Source organism: Montipora foliosa, chromosome 12, assembly GCF_036669935.1.
Source record: "Montipora foliosa isolate CH-2021 chromosome 12, ASM3666993v2, whole genome shotgun sequence".
Classification (NCBI taxonomy): Eukaryota; Metazoa; Cnidaria; class Anthozoa; order Scleractinia; family Acroporidae; genus Montipora; species Montipora foliosa.
In genome coordinates, this window is record NC_090880.1 from 2,286,138 (window position 1) to 2,301,137 (window position 15,000).

The 15,000-nt window shown below is 41.0% G+C and overlaps 4 protein-coding genes across 5 annotated transcripts in view; 2 read left to right on the top strand and 2 right to left on the bottom strand.

Moving 5' to 3' along the window:
- The window catches only part of LOC137978691 (kelch-like protein 12), a 3,534-nt gene extending 591 nt beyond the window's left edge, over positions 1 to 2,943 (bottom strand). Inside the window, exon 1 of the mRNA XM_068825707.1 lies at positions 1 to 2,943. This exon is cut by the window's left edge and continues 591 nt beyond it. Coding sequence (XP_068681808.1) covers positions 1,113 to 2,894 — 1,782 coding nt within the window. The 5' untranslated portion in view covers positions 2,895 to 2,943 and the 3' untranslated portion in view covers positions 1 to 1,112.
- Positions 2,944 to 3,244: 301 nt separating this feature from the next.
- LOC137979635 (kelch-like protein 3) lies at positions 3,245 to 5,249 on the top strand. Its single transcript, XM_068826949.1, has one exon. The coding sequence runs from the start codon at positions 3,252 to 3,254 to the stop codon at positions 4,968 to 4,970; it is 1,719 nt and encodes a 572-aa protein (XP_068683050.1). The 5' UTR covers positions 3,245 to 3,251; the 3' UTR covers positions 4,971 to 5,249.
- A 1,883-nt stretch (positions 5,250 to 7,132) lies between these two features.
- Positions 7,133 to 10,062, bottom strand: LOC137979633 (kelch-like protein 2). Of its 2 annotated transcripts, none has more exons than XM_068826947.1 (2): positions 8,572 to 10,052; positions 7,133 to 7,757 (listed from the first exon to the last, which is right to left on the bottom strand). In XM_068826947.1, exons 1-2 carry the CDS (start codon positions 10,040 to 10,042, stop codon positions 7,693 to 7,695), a joined length of 1,536 nt encoding a protein of 511 aa, XP_068683048.1. In that variant the 5' UTR covers positions 10,043 to 10,052; the 3' UTR covers positions 7,133 to 7,692. The 2 variants fall into 2 exon arrangements, with proteins under 2 accessions (XP_068683048.1, XP_068683047.1); XM_068826946.1 differs by having other exon boundaries at positions 7,139 to 7,757; positions 8,245 to 10,062.
- A 343-nt stretch (positions 10,063 to 10,405) lies between these two features.
- Positions 10,406 to 15,000, top strand: part of LOC137979636 (kelch-like protein 3) — a 142,389-nt gene continuing 137,794 nt past the window's right edge. The window contains exon 1 of the mRNA XM_068826951.1: positions 10,406 to 12,064. Coding sequence (XP_068683052.1) covers positions 10,411 to 11,862 — 1,452 coding nt within the window. The 5' untranslated portion in view covers positions 10,406 to 10,410 and the 3' untranslated portion in view covers positions 11,863 to 12,064. The remainder of the gene's footprint in view (positions 12,065 to 15,000) is intronic.

Here is a 15,000-nt window from a genome sequence, read left to right on the forward strand (position 1 = left end):
CTGTGTTACTGCACTACCACACATACGCATTGCATGCCCATCATCAGTTTTGATAATTTCTAATACCAGCAGGACATTGAAGTCCTCAAAGAAAACAATACAGAGAGATGGAATGTAGCCCAAGGTTAACCCTGAACAAATGCATATTCTTATGCAGGGGTCTATAATACTACATAGGTGGATTTTATACTGGTCTATTAAATTAAACCTCTTGAGGTGAATATTGGTGCATTCTGGCTTCTCTCTAATGATGGAATGAGGAAGTGGTTCATAGCCACGTAAAGACTTTGTTTTGGCTTCTCTCTGTTATCTAAATTATTGGAACAATGTATAGAATAAAGTATAAGATTTGGCTGAGTCTTCCATTAAACTAAAATTGTGTTGTGTGACCAGAAACCAGTTTTCAGTTTTTAAGTGTACTAAATATTTGTTTGTATTGTACAGATGACTCTGTAACACATTTTCTATAATTCTCCTCAGCTGGTATTTCTAAGACTTTTAAGTACATGTGCATAAGTTCCTTTTGATTCAAATGCCAACCGCAACAGTTTCAGGTATTCAGGGTAAACTGCAATATTCCGATCGAAGGTTGGCTCGCAAAATGTTGACTTTGGATAGGTATTGAGATGGAAGTGAAACACAGATGTAACATAACAGCAAAGTAAAAATCAGCAAGTAAAATGTGGATAGCTTTGATCTAGATAAACTGCTTATGCACATTGCTCTTTTGTCTCTAAGTATTAATCTGCAAAACACAATGTTGGCCAATATAGAGTAGTAAAGTATAAAACTTATACACTGCAGGGAAATTATACTACCTTCACTGAGTAAATTGAACATACCCCTGTTTCCTCAGAAAAGAAACCAACTAGTATGTACGTTTGTCCATGTTCATCTTCACAGTTTGATCCTTGAATTAATTATTGTGGACCTAGTGTTCTTGTGTCACTCCACCTGCTTTTGGGTGAATTTGTTGAATAGTTTATCACTCTCTCATTAGGGGTGGTGTAATCCAAATTAATCAGCTGAGATCCTCGCATACTTGCGAGCATTGATGGGCAACCTTCTTCTGACCTTTATGTTAATGTTCCTACGTCCTAGTAGCCTGTAGACTAACAGCGAGTAGGGCATTGTTTCGTTTCTTCCCATTCCAATATCTTGTCAACATGTACACTGGCTAAACAAGCTTTGTAGAGAGCTTCATTTTTAAAATGGCTGATGGGTATAGCTGATTCTACCTGCCACTTGTTTTGATCAGAGTCATACATTTCAACTGATAATTCTGTTGACTTACTAGAGCTCTTTGAGCCACCAACAACATACAAAGCTCCTTTAAAGCACACCATGCTTGCAGAGTGCCGTGGTTTATTGAGACTGGGTATAATTTGCCATTCATTAGTTGAAGGGTTGTAAACCTCACATGTGCTAAGAACTGCAGGTATAATCCCAATCTCTCCTTTCATCCCCCCAGCAACATAGATCTTCCCATTCATGGCTGCTCCAAATGCATTATGTCTGGCATTGATCATGGGTGCAAGCTCTTCCCAAACATTTTCATCAGGATTAAATTTCTCCACTTTGGTTGTTGCAGTAATACACTTGTTTTCATTATCAGTGCCACCCATTACGTAAACAAAGTGAGCATTAGCCACACCACAGGCCCCCCAGCGACTGAGTGCACCACTTCCACAGACTTTCCATACATTTTCTTCAAGGTTGTATTTAAAAACGGTGTTCTCAGGGACAGCTTCAGTGTTGGTTAAGGCGTACAAGCTGCTGTGACCATCCAGTACAAACAAATTCGAGAACTCTTCTCTCCATTTGAACTTTGTCTGAATTGCTCCCCAGGAGTTGGTGGTTGGCATGTAGTATTCTGCTACCTGTGACTGGTTGTTCTCAACTTTCTGCTTGCTAAATATGTAAACCCTATCTCTGTACTGGATTATGGAATGGTCCCTATGTTCCAAGGTAGTGTCTATCAACTGATGCCACTTTTTTTCACTTGGGTAATAACATAGTGCTTTCCGGCCACCACAGACAAAAATCACATCCTCATTCATCTCCAAGCATTTTCTTGCTGGTTTCGTATAACTCTCTCCAGTGCCATTTAAAATGAACTTGACACATTCCACCACAAAATTGACACAATCCAGGTTAGTTTTTATCAACTCTTCATTAAGCAATTCGTTCAACAGAAATTGATGTGACATAGATGTCAGGCGGACTTGATGCAAAAGTTTGGGAAAGCTCTCTTCCCTTTCATTCTTGTTGTGCCACACCCACTTCAGGATTCCCTTAAAAATTTCTTCCTCTGCCGCAACAATGACGTCATCGCTGGACACCCAGTTAAGCACTTGCGTGACATCAAAACCCAGAAAATCAGTTGTTCCCATAACTTCACTGAAATTTGCATTGATCATCTTGCACGATTCTTCCATAAGCCCAAAAGACTGGTACTTTTCAGCAAAATAATAATTGAAAACACAGTTCTCCGTTGTCAAATTCATCTTCAAAAATTCACCAGCCAGTGTTTTTAAACCTGGTAAGAGAAGATAATCTGCGGTTGCAATCAAATCGTGACTGTTTTCCTCGGTCACTGAGACATTTCCCGTGTAAATGTATGCAATAACTTGTTCAATCACAGCTGCAGTTGCTTCTTCAAGTTCGATTTTGATCAAATGTTCTTTGCTCTCTTTCATGTCGCTCTCAAGGAGTGACAAGAAGAACGGGCTTGATGCGGCTAACACGAGTTTGTGAGCTTTAAACTCCTCGTCCTTTACTGCAACTGCCACATCACAGAAACGTTCATTTCTTCTCAGGGCATCGATACGTTCTATGAGTTCTTCACAGTGTTGTTTAGGGTCTGGAGACATAGTGTGAGACACAGTTGCCATGATGAATCAAATCCAAGGCCGAGGCGGAAGTTATACCGAGGACAAAGGTCCTTTTTTGATGACTCCAGACAATATTGCCGGTGTGGGGGTACAGGGGAGATCAGTTCAGTGTATTCCTCATTTCATCTTATTGAATTTCATCGTTTCATCGATCAAAAAATACGTTAAAAGATCCAAGCTTGTGTCTAGTGTACGCTCTCAACAAATTTAAGCCGATAACTCAGATCTTTTGCAAAGTTTCTTTTCCTCCCTACCCCTCCCTCGAAGTTGGGCCTTTTGCTTAGCCATCCGGAAATTAAAGTGTTTGGCAACCTCGTTCCCAGTGTTTGATTTTCGATTCGTTTGTCTCTGTTCAATATGGCTGCTGTAATGGAGGCAATTTCTGCTCAACCTTCGCAACACTGTCACGAACTTATCGCGCGTCTTGATGCCCTGAGAGAAAGCAGACGTTTTTGTGATGTGACAGTCGCGGTAAAAGGCGAAGAGTTTAAAGCTCACAAAATTGTGCTAGCTGCAGCGAGCCCGTTCTTCTTGTCGCTTTTTGAAACGAATATGAGAGAGAGCAACGAGAATTTGGTCAAAATCGAACTTGAAGAGACAACAGCCTTCATTATGGGAGATGTACTGAAGTACATTTACACAGGGTGTGTTTCAGTCACTGAAGAGAGGGCCCATAATTTGATCGCGACTGCGGATTATCTTCTATTACCAGGCTTAAAAACATTGGCTTGTGAGTTTGTCATGAGCAATGTGACATCTGAGGGTTGCCTTTTCAATTACTTGTTTGCTTATAAATATCAGTGTCCAGAGCTAAAGAAAAAGTCTTGCGAGATGATTAAATTAAATTTTAGTGTTGTCATGGGAACAGAGGAATTTTTAAAACTTGATGTGGACCAAGTCATGGGGTGGGTGTCTAGTGATGACGTCATCGTTCGTGCTGAGGAAGAAATTTTCTGTGGCATTGTGAATTGGGTAGCATACAGTAAGGTGGAAAGAGAAAAGTATTTACCAGACTTGCTGCACCAGATCCGTGTGTCATCCATGTCACACAGTTTTTTACTGTATGAGTTGGTGGAGGAAGAGCTCATCAAAACTAACCGCGGGTTTTTAAATTTTGTGGTGGATTCCATGAGGGGAATCTTAAACACTGATCAAGAACAAATTGGCAAGCATCCACGAAAATGCCTGGATACACAGAGCGATGTAATTTTTGTTTGTGGTGGAAGAAAGTGCTCATGCTATCTACCAGATCAAGACTTGTGGTCTCAATTGCCTGACATGATTTTTGACAGTAAGAATCAGCCTTGTGTACAATTTAGAGATAAAATTTACACTTTCAACAATCAAAACTCAAAGACTGGCCAAGCCAAAGTGGCACAATACTACTTGTCTTCATCAAATGCCTGGGTGGCCATCCAGACAAGGCTTCCAGCAGAGGGAGAAGAATTTTCCAGCTTAACGACACTAAATGGGAAAATTTATGGAACAGGTAGATTTAGTGGGATTCTGTTTGAGTATAATCCCAGTAAAAATGAGTGGGCTGTAAAGACACAGGCCATGGGTCGTTGGGGATGCTGTGGTGTCAGTGATGGCAAGCATATCTACGTAGTAGGTGGCACTTTGCATGAACCGCGTGAACACACAATCGGATCCTTCAAAGTGGAAAGGTTCGATCCAAATTTAAACAAGTGGGAAGAGGCTGCAGCTATGAATGAAGCAAGGCATAATGCCTTTGGTACTGCTATGAATGGCAAGATATACATTGCAGGTGGTATAACAGCAGATTTGAGTGAGATGTACAGTCCATCCACTAATGAATGGCAGTTGATGGCAGCTCCAAAAGTCCCACGTGATTACGTAAGCATGGTAAGCTTGAGTGGATCCCTTTACATACTTGGAGGCTTTAGAGATGAAATAACTGAATTAAGAGAGTGTTGTGTGGAAATGTTTGATTTTGAAATGATGGAATGGAAAATAAAATCAGCTATTCCTATTGACAGTACAAGTGCAACAAAAAGAGAAACAGGATATGCCTTCAAGGCTTGCTTTGCAAGAGTTGATAGAAATGAGTTGTGAGGAGTCCAACAATCCAAAATGCTGAGACTGACAATTCTAATTATGGAAATGTGCCAGTTAAATTTGGAGCTTGTAACTTTGCTGAATACATGTGTCAATAAGGTCTGATATTGAGCTTAAAGATTTCCTTCTCAGTTCAAGTCTGGCATTTTATCCAGGTTACTGTACAATGCAATTAAGTTCAAGTATTGCGAATGGTTCCTTGCTTCTGAGAAGTCTTTAAATCTGTAGTTGTGAAAATGAAGGAAGCAACACAAGCATTAAACTGCAATTAACCTTGTTAATTTTGTTAATGATGTTGTTGGCTTTCAAATAATTGAAGTCTCTAATGTCAATGGACTTTGAATTCTTCACACTTTTCTTGTTAGTTCCTTGTGTTATTTTTGCTATGAATTACTCTCAATTAGACTATCACCACATTTTTTAAAGTTGTTGTGAAGAGTATCCTTTGAACAACCCGTGAAAGAAACTTTTGGATCCAGTCTGTAATTTATTTTGCATGTGTTCATGGAAAGAAGCTTCATATTTGCCTTGATTGCGGCCAATCATTTTCAAGAAAGTATCAGGTCACCTTATCACCTCGTGTCATTTTACATCCAATCGAGCGATTGTTATAAAATGTTAAAATATACATTATTTTCCTCTGAAGTTTGGAATTCTTCCAACATTATGGATAAAGATCAGGAAAAGTTTTATAAGTGCATATTGCCAGCTCAGCTGCTTTGTGCGTCTTCTTGTAAGGATGTTGCATCCAAAGACTGAAAGTAATTTATCAGCAATGGGTGTGAGTCCTTTATCAAGGTTTCCAGAGTTCCAGACTCCAAGAAACAGATGAAAGCATGAGGCCCAGGCTGACTGCTTTTATTGTTTCGAGATTATCTATAAGTTTGAAAAGAATAATGTCAGCTGGTCTAACACAGTGACTAAGTTAAGTCTCTGTTACGAGCCTAGGAAGGCCCATCAGGCCGGAGTTTATCTCCGGTTTCCGTAGCATGAAGCGACTAGGAGTATTTATACTCCCCCCTGGATGGGAAGCTAGTCCATCTTGTTTTGAGATTATCTATAAGTTTGAAAAGAATAATATCAGCTGGTCTAACACAGTGACTACAGTCTGCATGGCTATGTTATAATTCTCTCTGCCTTGCGGATTTTTGCAATTTCTTGGAGTCTGTCACATCGACTTTTGGGCCATTGCACCCCCTAACCTCAAAGGAGTAGTCAAATTAAGATACTGCTAAGGCCTCGTGCATGTACATTTGAAGTTAGGTGTGGTGTCAGAGGCTTAAGTTGGCGGATTCATTTGAAAGCCCCAGGCCTCGCAGAGACTTCTTTTGTTATTCCATCCACATGATCCTGCCAGCTCAGTGTCTAATAGGCTTCTTCAACTGAAGATATCAATAAGGCAATTCTTGGCAGGTTCAAAACATAGGTCATAGGTCATTGTTTTACCAATAAAGATACAACCCTAACTGTATACCATTACTAACATTAGGCCTAAAATCTTTTGTTAAGACCTAAGTAGGCCTAAGGTTAACTTAAATGAGTGTTTAGGGTTCTTTCTGTATTAGTAAAACAATGACCTGTGACCTGTGTTTTGAACCTGCCGAGAATTGCCGGGCAATTCTTTCATTTAATTTCAATTCAGACCTTGATTTAAGGGACCGAGTCTACTTCTATTTGACCCAAATTCGTACTTCATGTCCTCGCCGGTTGTGAAGAAGGCCTTAGTCAATCCAAATACAAAGTTAAGGGTAATGGGGTAAAGTCTCTGTTACGACCCTAGAAAGGCCCATCAGGCCGGCGCTTATCTCTGATTTCCGTAGCATGAAGCAACTAGGAATATTTCTACTCCCCCTGGATGGGATGCTAGTCCAGCGCAGGGTTACCAAGAACACAACACAATGTCCCCGCGGTCAGGACCAGAACCCGGACCACTCGATCCCGAGTCGAGCGCTCTAATCATGAGGCCACCGCACCTCCCCATTAAAGTAACATGCTATGTTCTTATTGACTGAGTTGGAGGGCCGGACATGAAAATATCTGGCCCGAGGTCATGGTGTACGGACCGTGCGCAGCGAGGTCTGTGCGCTATGACGAAGGGCTCATCATTTTCCTGTCTGGCCGACCTAAACTCAGTCAATTATCATTAATGGCCTCTCTACACCATTCTTTACACCATTCATGGACAATATAAGTAACAAAAATTTGCACAGAAAATTTATCTAATGCGTTGTTTGCATTTGCCCTTTTGGCTGTAAGTAACTTGGATGCCGTTCAAAAGCAACAAAATCCTCTGAAATCGCGTCGCACGTTGGCAACGAACAACTCGCTGCAGTCGCCGTGCAAGTTGCCGTTTCTCTAGGTCAACCTAATGCCGATGTGGTGAGTAATTCTTAACTTTTGTTGGTCTGCTTTTTGTTATTGTGGGTATGTACCCACGGCTAAGTTTTCCCTGAGCTTGGCTTCCTGAAGGAGTATCTTATACCCTTCCGTTGCTGTGTCCCTAGAAGGGGTGTTTCGAGGTTGCATCCCATAATAGCTATTTGAAACAATAGAAATCAAAATGACCGCCGTATTGAAAAAAGGTCTATTCTCCCGGTATTGCTACGACTGTTAAGTGCATGTAGCATCACAGAAACTTGTAACACATCTGCATACTGCTTTTGATTCAAATGCCAACCACAACAGTTTCAGGTATTCAGGGCAAACTGCAACATTCAGATCAAAGGTTGCCTCGCAAAAGGTTAACCTTGGACTGTGGTACTGCGCTGGATGTGAAACACAGATCTGTATAACATAACAGAAAAGTAAAAATCAGCGAGTAAAATGGGGATAGCTTTGATCTAGATAAACTGCTTATAAATGCACATTGCTCTTTTGTCTCTAAGTATTATCTGCAAAACATTATTGGAATGCTGAACATGGCCAATATGCAGATACGGAGTCCTAAAGTATAAAACTTTACACTGCAGGGAATATGCTAACTTCACTAAGTAAAAGTAATTGAAGATGCCCCTGTTTCCTCAGAAAAGAAACCAACTAGTATGACTTGTATGTTTGTCCCGGCATGTTCATTTTCAAAGTTTGATCCTTGAATTAATTATTGTGGACCTAGTGTTCTTGTGTCACTCCACCTGCTTTTTGGCGAATTTGTTGAATAGTTGATCACTCTTTCATTAGAGGTGGTGTCATCCAAATTTATCAGCTGAGATCCCAGCATACTTGTAAGAATTGACGGGCAAGCTTCTTCTGACGTTTATGTCAATGTTCCTACCTAAAGCATTGTGTCATTTTCCTCCCCATGCTCATATAAACACCTTGTCAACATGCAGTCTGGCTATACAAGCTTTGTAGAGAATATCATTTTTAAATTTCCCTTTCCTTTGCCTGTCATGGCTGACAGGTATAGCTGATTCTATCTGCCACTTGTTTTGATCAGAGTCATAAGTTTCAACAGATAATTCTGTTGATTTACTAGAGCTGTTTGCACCACCAATAACATACAAAGCTCCTTTAAAGCACACCACGCTTGCAGAATGCCGTGGTTTATTGAGACTGGCTATAATTTGCCATTCATTAGTTAAAGGGTTGTAAACCTCACATGTGCTAAGAACTGTACGCATCATCTCATTCTTTTGTATCCCACCAGCTACATAGATCTTCCCATTCATGGCTGCTCCAAAAGCATTATGTCTGGCCTCTATCATGGGTGCAACCTCTTCCAAAACATCTTCAGAAAGTTCATGTTTCTCCACTTTGGTTGTTGCAGTGATACTTCTGTTTTCAGAATCACAGCCACCTATTATGTAAATGAAATGACCTTCAGCCACACCACAGGCACCCCAGCGAAAAAGTAAACCCTTCTTACATACTTCCCATGTGTTGTTTTTGATGTTGTATTCAAAAATTGTGTTCTGACAGCCAGCTTCAGTGCTGGTTAAGACATACAAGCTGCTGTGACCATCCAGTACAAACAAACTCGAAAACTGTTCTGTATATTCAAATTTTGTCTGAATTGATCCCCAGGAGTTGGTGGTTGTCATGTAGTATTCTGCCACCTGTGACTGGTTTTTCTCAACTTCTTGCTTGCTAAATATGTAAACCCTATCTCTATACTGGATTATGGAGTGGTCTTCATGTTCCAAGGTTGTGTCCATCAACTGATGCCATTTTTTTTCACTTGGGAAATAACAAAGTGCTTTCCGCCCACCACAAACAAAAATCACGTCTTCATTTTCCTCCAAGCATTTTCTTGCTGGTTTGATAGACCTCTCTCCAGTGCCATTTAAAATCAACTTTAAACATTCCAACACAAAATTGACACAATCCAGGTTGGTTTTTACCAACTCTTCATTAAGCAATTCATTAAACAGATATTCATGTGAAATGGACATCAGGCGGACTTGATGCAAAAGTTTGGGAAAGCTCTCTTCTCTTTCATTCCTGTTGTGCCACACCCACTTCAGGATTCCCTTAAAAATTTCTTCCTCAGCCGTAACAATGACGTCATCGCTGGACACCCAGCTAAGCACTTGCGTGACGTCAAGACCCAGAAAATCAGTCGTTCCCATAACTTCACTGAAATTTGCATTGATCATCTGGCACGATTCTTCCATAAGCCCAAAGGACTGGTACTTTTCAGCAAAATAATAATTGAAAACACAGTTCTCCGTTGTCAGATTCATCTTCAAAAATTCACCAGCCAGTGTTTTTAAACCTGGTAAGAGAAGGTAATCTGCGGTTGCAATCAAATCGTGACTGTTTTCCTCGGTCAGCGAGACATTTCCCGTGTAAATGTATGCAATAACTTGTTCAATCACAGCTGCAGTTGCTTCTTCAAGTTCGATTTTGATCAAATGTTCTTTGCTCTCTTTCATGTCGCTCTCAAGGAGTGACAAGAAGAACGGGCTTGATGCGGCTAACACGAGTTTGTGAGCTTTAAACTCCTCGTCCTTTACCGCAACTGCCACATCACAGAAACGTTCATTTCGTCTCAGGGCATCGATACGTTCTATGAGTTCTTCACAGTGTTGTTTAGGATCTGGCGACATAGTGTGACACACAGTTGCCATGATTTATCAAATCCAAGGCCGAGGCGGAAGTTATACCAAGGACAAAGGTCCTTTTTTGATGACTCCAGACAATATTGCCGGTGTGGGGGTACAAGGGAGATCAGTTCAGTGTATTCCTCATTTCATCTTATTGAATTTCATCGTTTCATCGATCAAAAAATACGTTAAAAGATCCAAGCTTGTGTCTAGTGTACGCTCTCAACAAATTTAAGCCGATAACTCAGATCTTTTGCAAAGTTTCTTTTCCTCCCTACCCCTCCCTCGAAGTTGGGCCTTTTGCTTAGCCATCCGGAAATTAAATATGTTGTTTGGCAACCTCGTTCCCAGTGTTTGATTTTCGCAAAAAAGCCCTGGGAACGCGATTCAATATGGCTGCTGTAATGGAGGCAATTTCTGCTCAACCTTCGCAACACTGTCACGAACTTATCGCACGTCTTGATGCCCTGAGAGAAAGCAGACGTTTTTGTGATGTGACAGTCGCGGTAAAAGGCGAAGAGTTTAAAGCTCACAAAATTGTGCTAGCTGCAGCGAGCCCGTTCTTCTTGTCGCTTTTTGAAACGAATATGAGAGAGAGCAACGAGAATTTGGTCAAAATCGAACTTGAAGAGACAGCAGCCTTCATTATGGGAGATGTACTGAAGTACATTTACACAGGGTGTGTTTCAGTCATCGAGGAGACGGCCCATAATTTGATCGCGACTGCGGATTATCTTCTATTACCAGGCTTAAAAACATTGGCTTGTGAGTTTGTCATGAGCAATGTGACATCTGAGGGTTGCCTTTTCAATTACTTGTTTGCTGATAAATATCAGTGTCCAGAGCTAAAGAAAAAGTCTTGCGAGATGATGAAATTAAATTTTAGTGTTGTCATGGAAACAGAGGATTTTCTGAAACTTGATGTGGACCAAGTCATGGAGTGGGTGTCTAGTGATGACGTCATCGTTCGTGCTGAGGAAGACGTTTTCCGTGGCATTATGAATTGGGTAGCATACAGTAAGGTGGAAAGAGAAAAGTATTTACCAGACTTGCTGCACCAGATCCGTGTGTCATCCATGTCACACAGTTTTTTACTGAATGAATTGGTCGAGGAAGAGCTCATCAAAACTAACCATGTGTTTTTAAATTTTGTGGTGGATTCCCAGAGGGGAATCTTAAACACTGATCAAGAACAAATTGGCAAGCATCCACGAAAATGCCTGGATACACAGAGCGATGTAATTTTTGTTTGTGGTGGAAGAAAGTGCTCATGCTACCTACCAGATCAAGACTTGTGGTCGCAATTGCCTGACATGATTTTTGACAGTAAGAATCAGCCTTGTGTACAATTTAGAGATAAAATTTACACTTTCAACAATCAAAACTCAAAGACTGGCCAAGCCAAAGTGGCACAATACTACTTGTCTTCATCAAATGCCTGGGTGGCCATCCAGACAAGGCTTCCAGCAGAGGGAGAAGAATTTTCTAGCTTAACGACACTAAATGGGAAGATTTATGGAACAGGTAGATTTAGTGGGATTCTGTTTGAGTATGATCCCAGTAAAAATGAGTGGGCTGTGAAGACTCCGGCCATGGGTCTTTGGGGATGCTGTGGTGTCAGTGATGGCAAGCATATCTACGTAGTAGGTGGCACTTTGCATGAACCACGTGAACACACAATCGGATCATTCAAAGTGGAAAGGTTCGATCCAAATTTAAACAAGTGGGAAGAGGCTGCAGCTATGAATGAAGCAAGGCATAATGCCTTTGGTGCTGCTATGAATGGCAAGATGTACGTTGCAGGTGGTATAGCAGCAAATTTGAGTGAGATCAGAAACTCATAAGGGTTGAAACGTGTAACGGCCCCTTGTGTGCTTAGAAACAAGCTTCCGAATATTCAATTTGCTAAGTACCATATTTGGAACAACAACAGCGAGGCGTTTCCAAATATGGTACTTAGCACTGAAACATTCAACCAATCAGTTCGCACTGAATATTCGGAAGCTGTGAACGCGCGTTACACGTTTCAACCCTTATGGGTTTCTGGTGAGATGTACAGTCCATCCACTAATGAATGGCAGTTGATGGCAGCTCCAAAAGTCCCACGTGATTACGCAAGCATGGTAAGCTTGAGTGGATCCCCTTACATACTTGGAGGCTTTAGAGACGAAATAACTGAATTAAGAGAGCGTTGTGTGGAAATGTTTGATTTTGAAATGATGGAATGGAAAATAAAATCAGCTATTCCTATTGACAGTACAAGTGCAACAAAAAGAGAAACAGGATATAAACAGGATATGCCTTCAAGGCTTGCTTTGCAAGAGTTGATAGAAATGAGTGGTGAGGAGTCAAACAATCCAAAATGCTGACACTGACAGTTCTAATTATGGAAATGTGCCAGTTAAATTTGGAGCTTGTAACTTTGCTGAATACATGTGTCAATAAGATCTGATATTGAGCTTAAAGATTGCCTTCTCAGTTCAAGTCTGGCATTTTATCCAGGTTACTGTACAATGCAATTAAGTTCAAGTATTGCCAATGGTTCCTTGCTTCTGAGAAGTCTTTAAATCTGTAGTTGTGAAAATGAAGGAAGCAACACAAGCATTAAACTGCAATTAACCTTATTAATTTTGTTAATGATGTTGTTGGCTTTCAAATAAGTGAAGTCTCTAATGTCAATGGACTTTGAATTCTTCACACTTTTCTTGTTAGTTCCTTGCATTATTTTTGCTATGAATTACTCTCAATTAGACTATCACCACATTTTTTAAAGTTGTTGTGAAAAGTATCCTTTGAACAACCCGTGAAAGAAACTTTTGGATCCAGTCTGTGATTTATTTTGCATGTGTTCATGGAAAGAAGCTTCATATTTGCCTTGATTGCGGCCAATCATTTTCAAGAAAGTATCAGGTCACCTTATCACCTTGTGTCATTTTACATCCAATCGAGCGATTGTTATAAAATGTTAAATACATTATTTTCCTCTGAAGTTTGGAATTCTTCCAACATTATGGACAAAGATCAGGAAAAGTTTTATAAGTGCATATTGCCAGCTCAGCTGCTTTGTATGTCTTCTTGTAAGGATGTTGCATCCAAAGATTGAAAGTAATTTATCAGCAATGGGTGTGAGTGCTTTATCAAGGTTTCCAGAGTTCCAGACTCCAAGAAACAGATGAAAGCATGAGGCCCAGGCTGACTGCTTTTATTGTTTCGAGATTATCTATAAGTTTGAAAAGAATAATATCAGCTGGTCTAACACTACAGTCTGGCTATGATATAATTCTCTCTGCCTTATGATTTTTTCCATTGCACCCCCTAACCTCAAAGGAGTAGTCAAATTAAGGTAATGCTAAGGCCTCGTGCATGTACATTTGAAGTTAGGTCTTGTGAGGCTTAATTTGGCGGATTCATTTGAAAGCCCCGGGGCTCGCAGAGACTTTTTTTGTTATTCCATCAGCATGATCCTGCCAACTGAGTGTCAAATAAGCTTCAACTGAAGATATCTATAAGACAATTCTCGACAGGTTTAAAACACAGGTCATAGGTCATTGTTTTACCAGTAAAGATACAACCCTAACCTGTATACCATTGCTAACATTAGGCCTAAAAACTTTTGTTTAGACCTAAGTAGGCCTAAGGTTAACTTAAATGAGTGTTTAGGGTTCTTTCTGTGTTGGTAAAACAATGACCTGTGACCTGTGTTTTTGTACCTGGCGGGCAATTCTTTCAATTAATTCCAATTCAGATCTTGATTTAAGGGACCCAGTCTAATGACTGTTGTGAGGACTTCTGTTTGACCCAAATTCGGACTTAATGTCCTTGCCGGTTGTGAAGAAGGCCTTAGTCAATCCAAATATAAAGTTAAAGGGTAAAGGGGTAAAGTCTCTGTTACGGCCCTAGAAAGGCCCATCAGGCCGGCGCTTATCTCCGGTTTCCGTAGGATGAAGCAACTAGGAATATTTCTACTACCCCTAGATGGGATGCTAGTCCAGCGCAGGTTTACCCCCATTTTCACCTGTACCCATTTATACACCTGGTTGGAGAGAGGCACCGTGAGAGTAACATAATGACATAACATAATGACCCTCGCCAGGACCAGAACCCGGACCACTCGATCCGGAGTCGAGCGCCCTAATCATGACCGCGCCTCCCCATTAAAGTAACATGCTATGTACTTATTGACTGAGTTGGAGGGCCGGATATGAAAATACTTGGCCCGAGGTCATGGTGTACGGACCGTGCGCAGCGAGGTCTGTGCGCCATGGCGAAGGGCTCATCATTTTCCTGTCTGGCCGACCTAAACTTAGTCAATTAGCATTTTATCAATGGGCTCTCTACACCATTCTTTACACCATTCATGGACAACATAAGTAACAAAAATTTGCACAAAAAATTTATCTAATGCGTTGTTTGCATTTGCCCTTTTGGCTGTAAATAACTTGGATGCCGTTCAAAAGCAACGAAATCCTCTGAAATCGCGTCGCACGTTGGCGACGAACAACTCGCTGCAGTCGCCGTGCAAGTTGCCGTTCCTCTTGGTCAACCTAATGCCGATGTGGTGAGTAATTCTTACTTTTTGTTGATCTGCTTTTCGTTATTGTGCGTATGTACCCACGCGGCTAAGTTTTCCCTGAGCTTGGCTTTCCCGAAGGGGTATCTTATACCCTTCCGTTGCTGTGTCCCTGGAAGGGGTGTTTCGAGGTTTCCTCGCTTCGGGATTTTTTCTCCAATTCCTAATATTTTCCTTTCGTTTTAGGGGAATTCTAAGCGATTAAAGAACTTTCAATTCAACCAAGAAGAAGCTGCCGTCCAGCGTGTTTTCATAAATAAGTTGGTGTGATTGGAAGCGGTAAACCCCAAAGCGTAGGAACCCCAGTACCTTCGGTTCATATGGTTTCAACGCTCATCACAAAAGCTTCACTGAGTTTCTTTCATTTCGAACATGGACGCTTTTGTAGCAGGGGAATTGCACAGGCATGTTG

Coding starts and splice junctions, on each gene's coding strand:
- LOC137979635 (XM_068826949.1), top strand. CDS start 3,252: ATGGCTGCTGTAATGGAGGCAATTTCTGCTCAACCTTCGCAACACTGT.
- LOC137979633 (XM_068826946.1), bottom strand. CDS start 10,042: ATGGCAACTGTGTGTCACACTATGTCGCCAGATCCTAAACAACACTGT.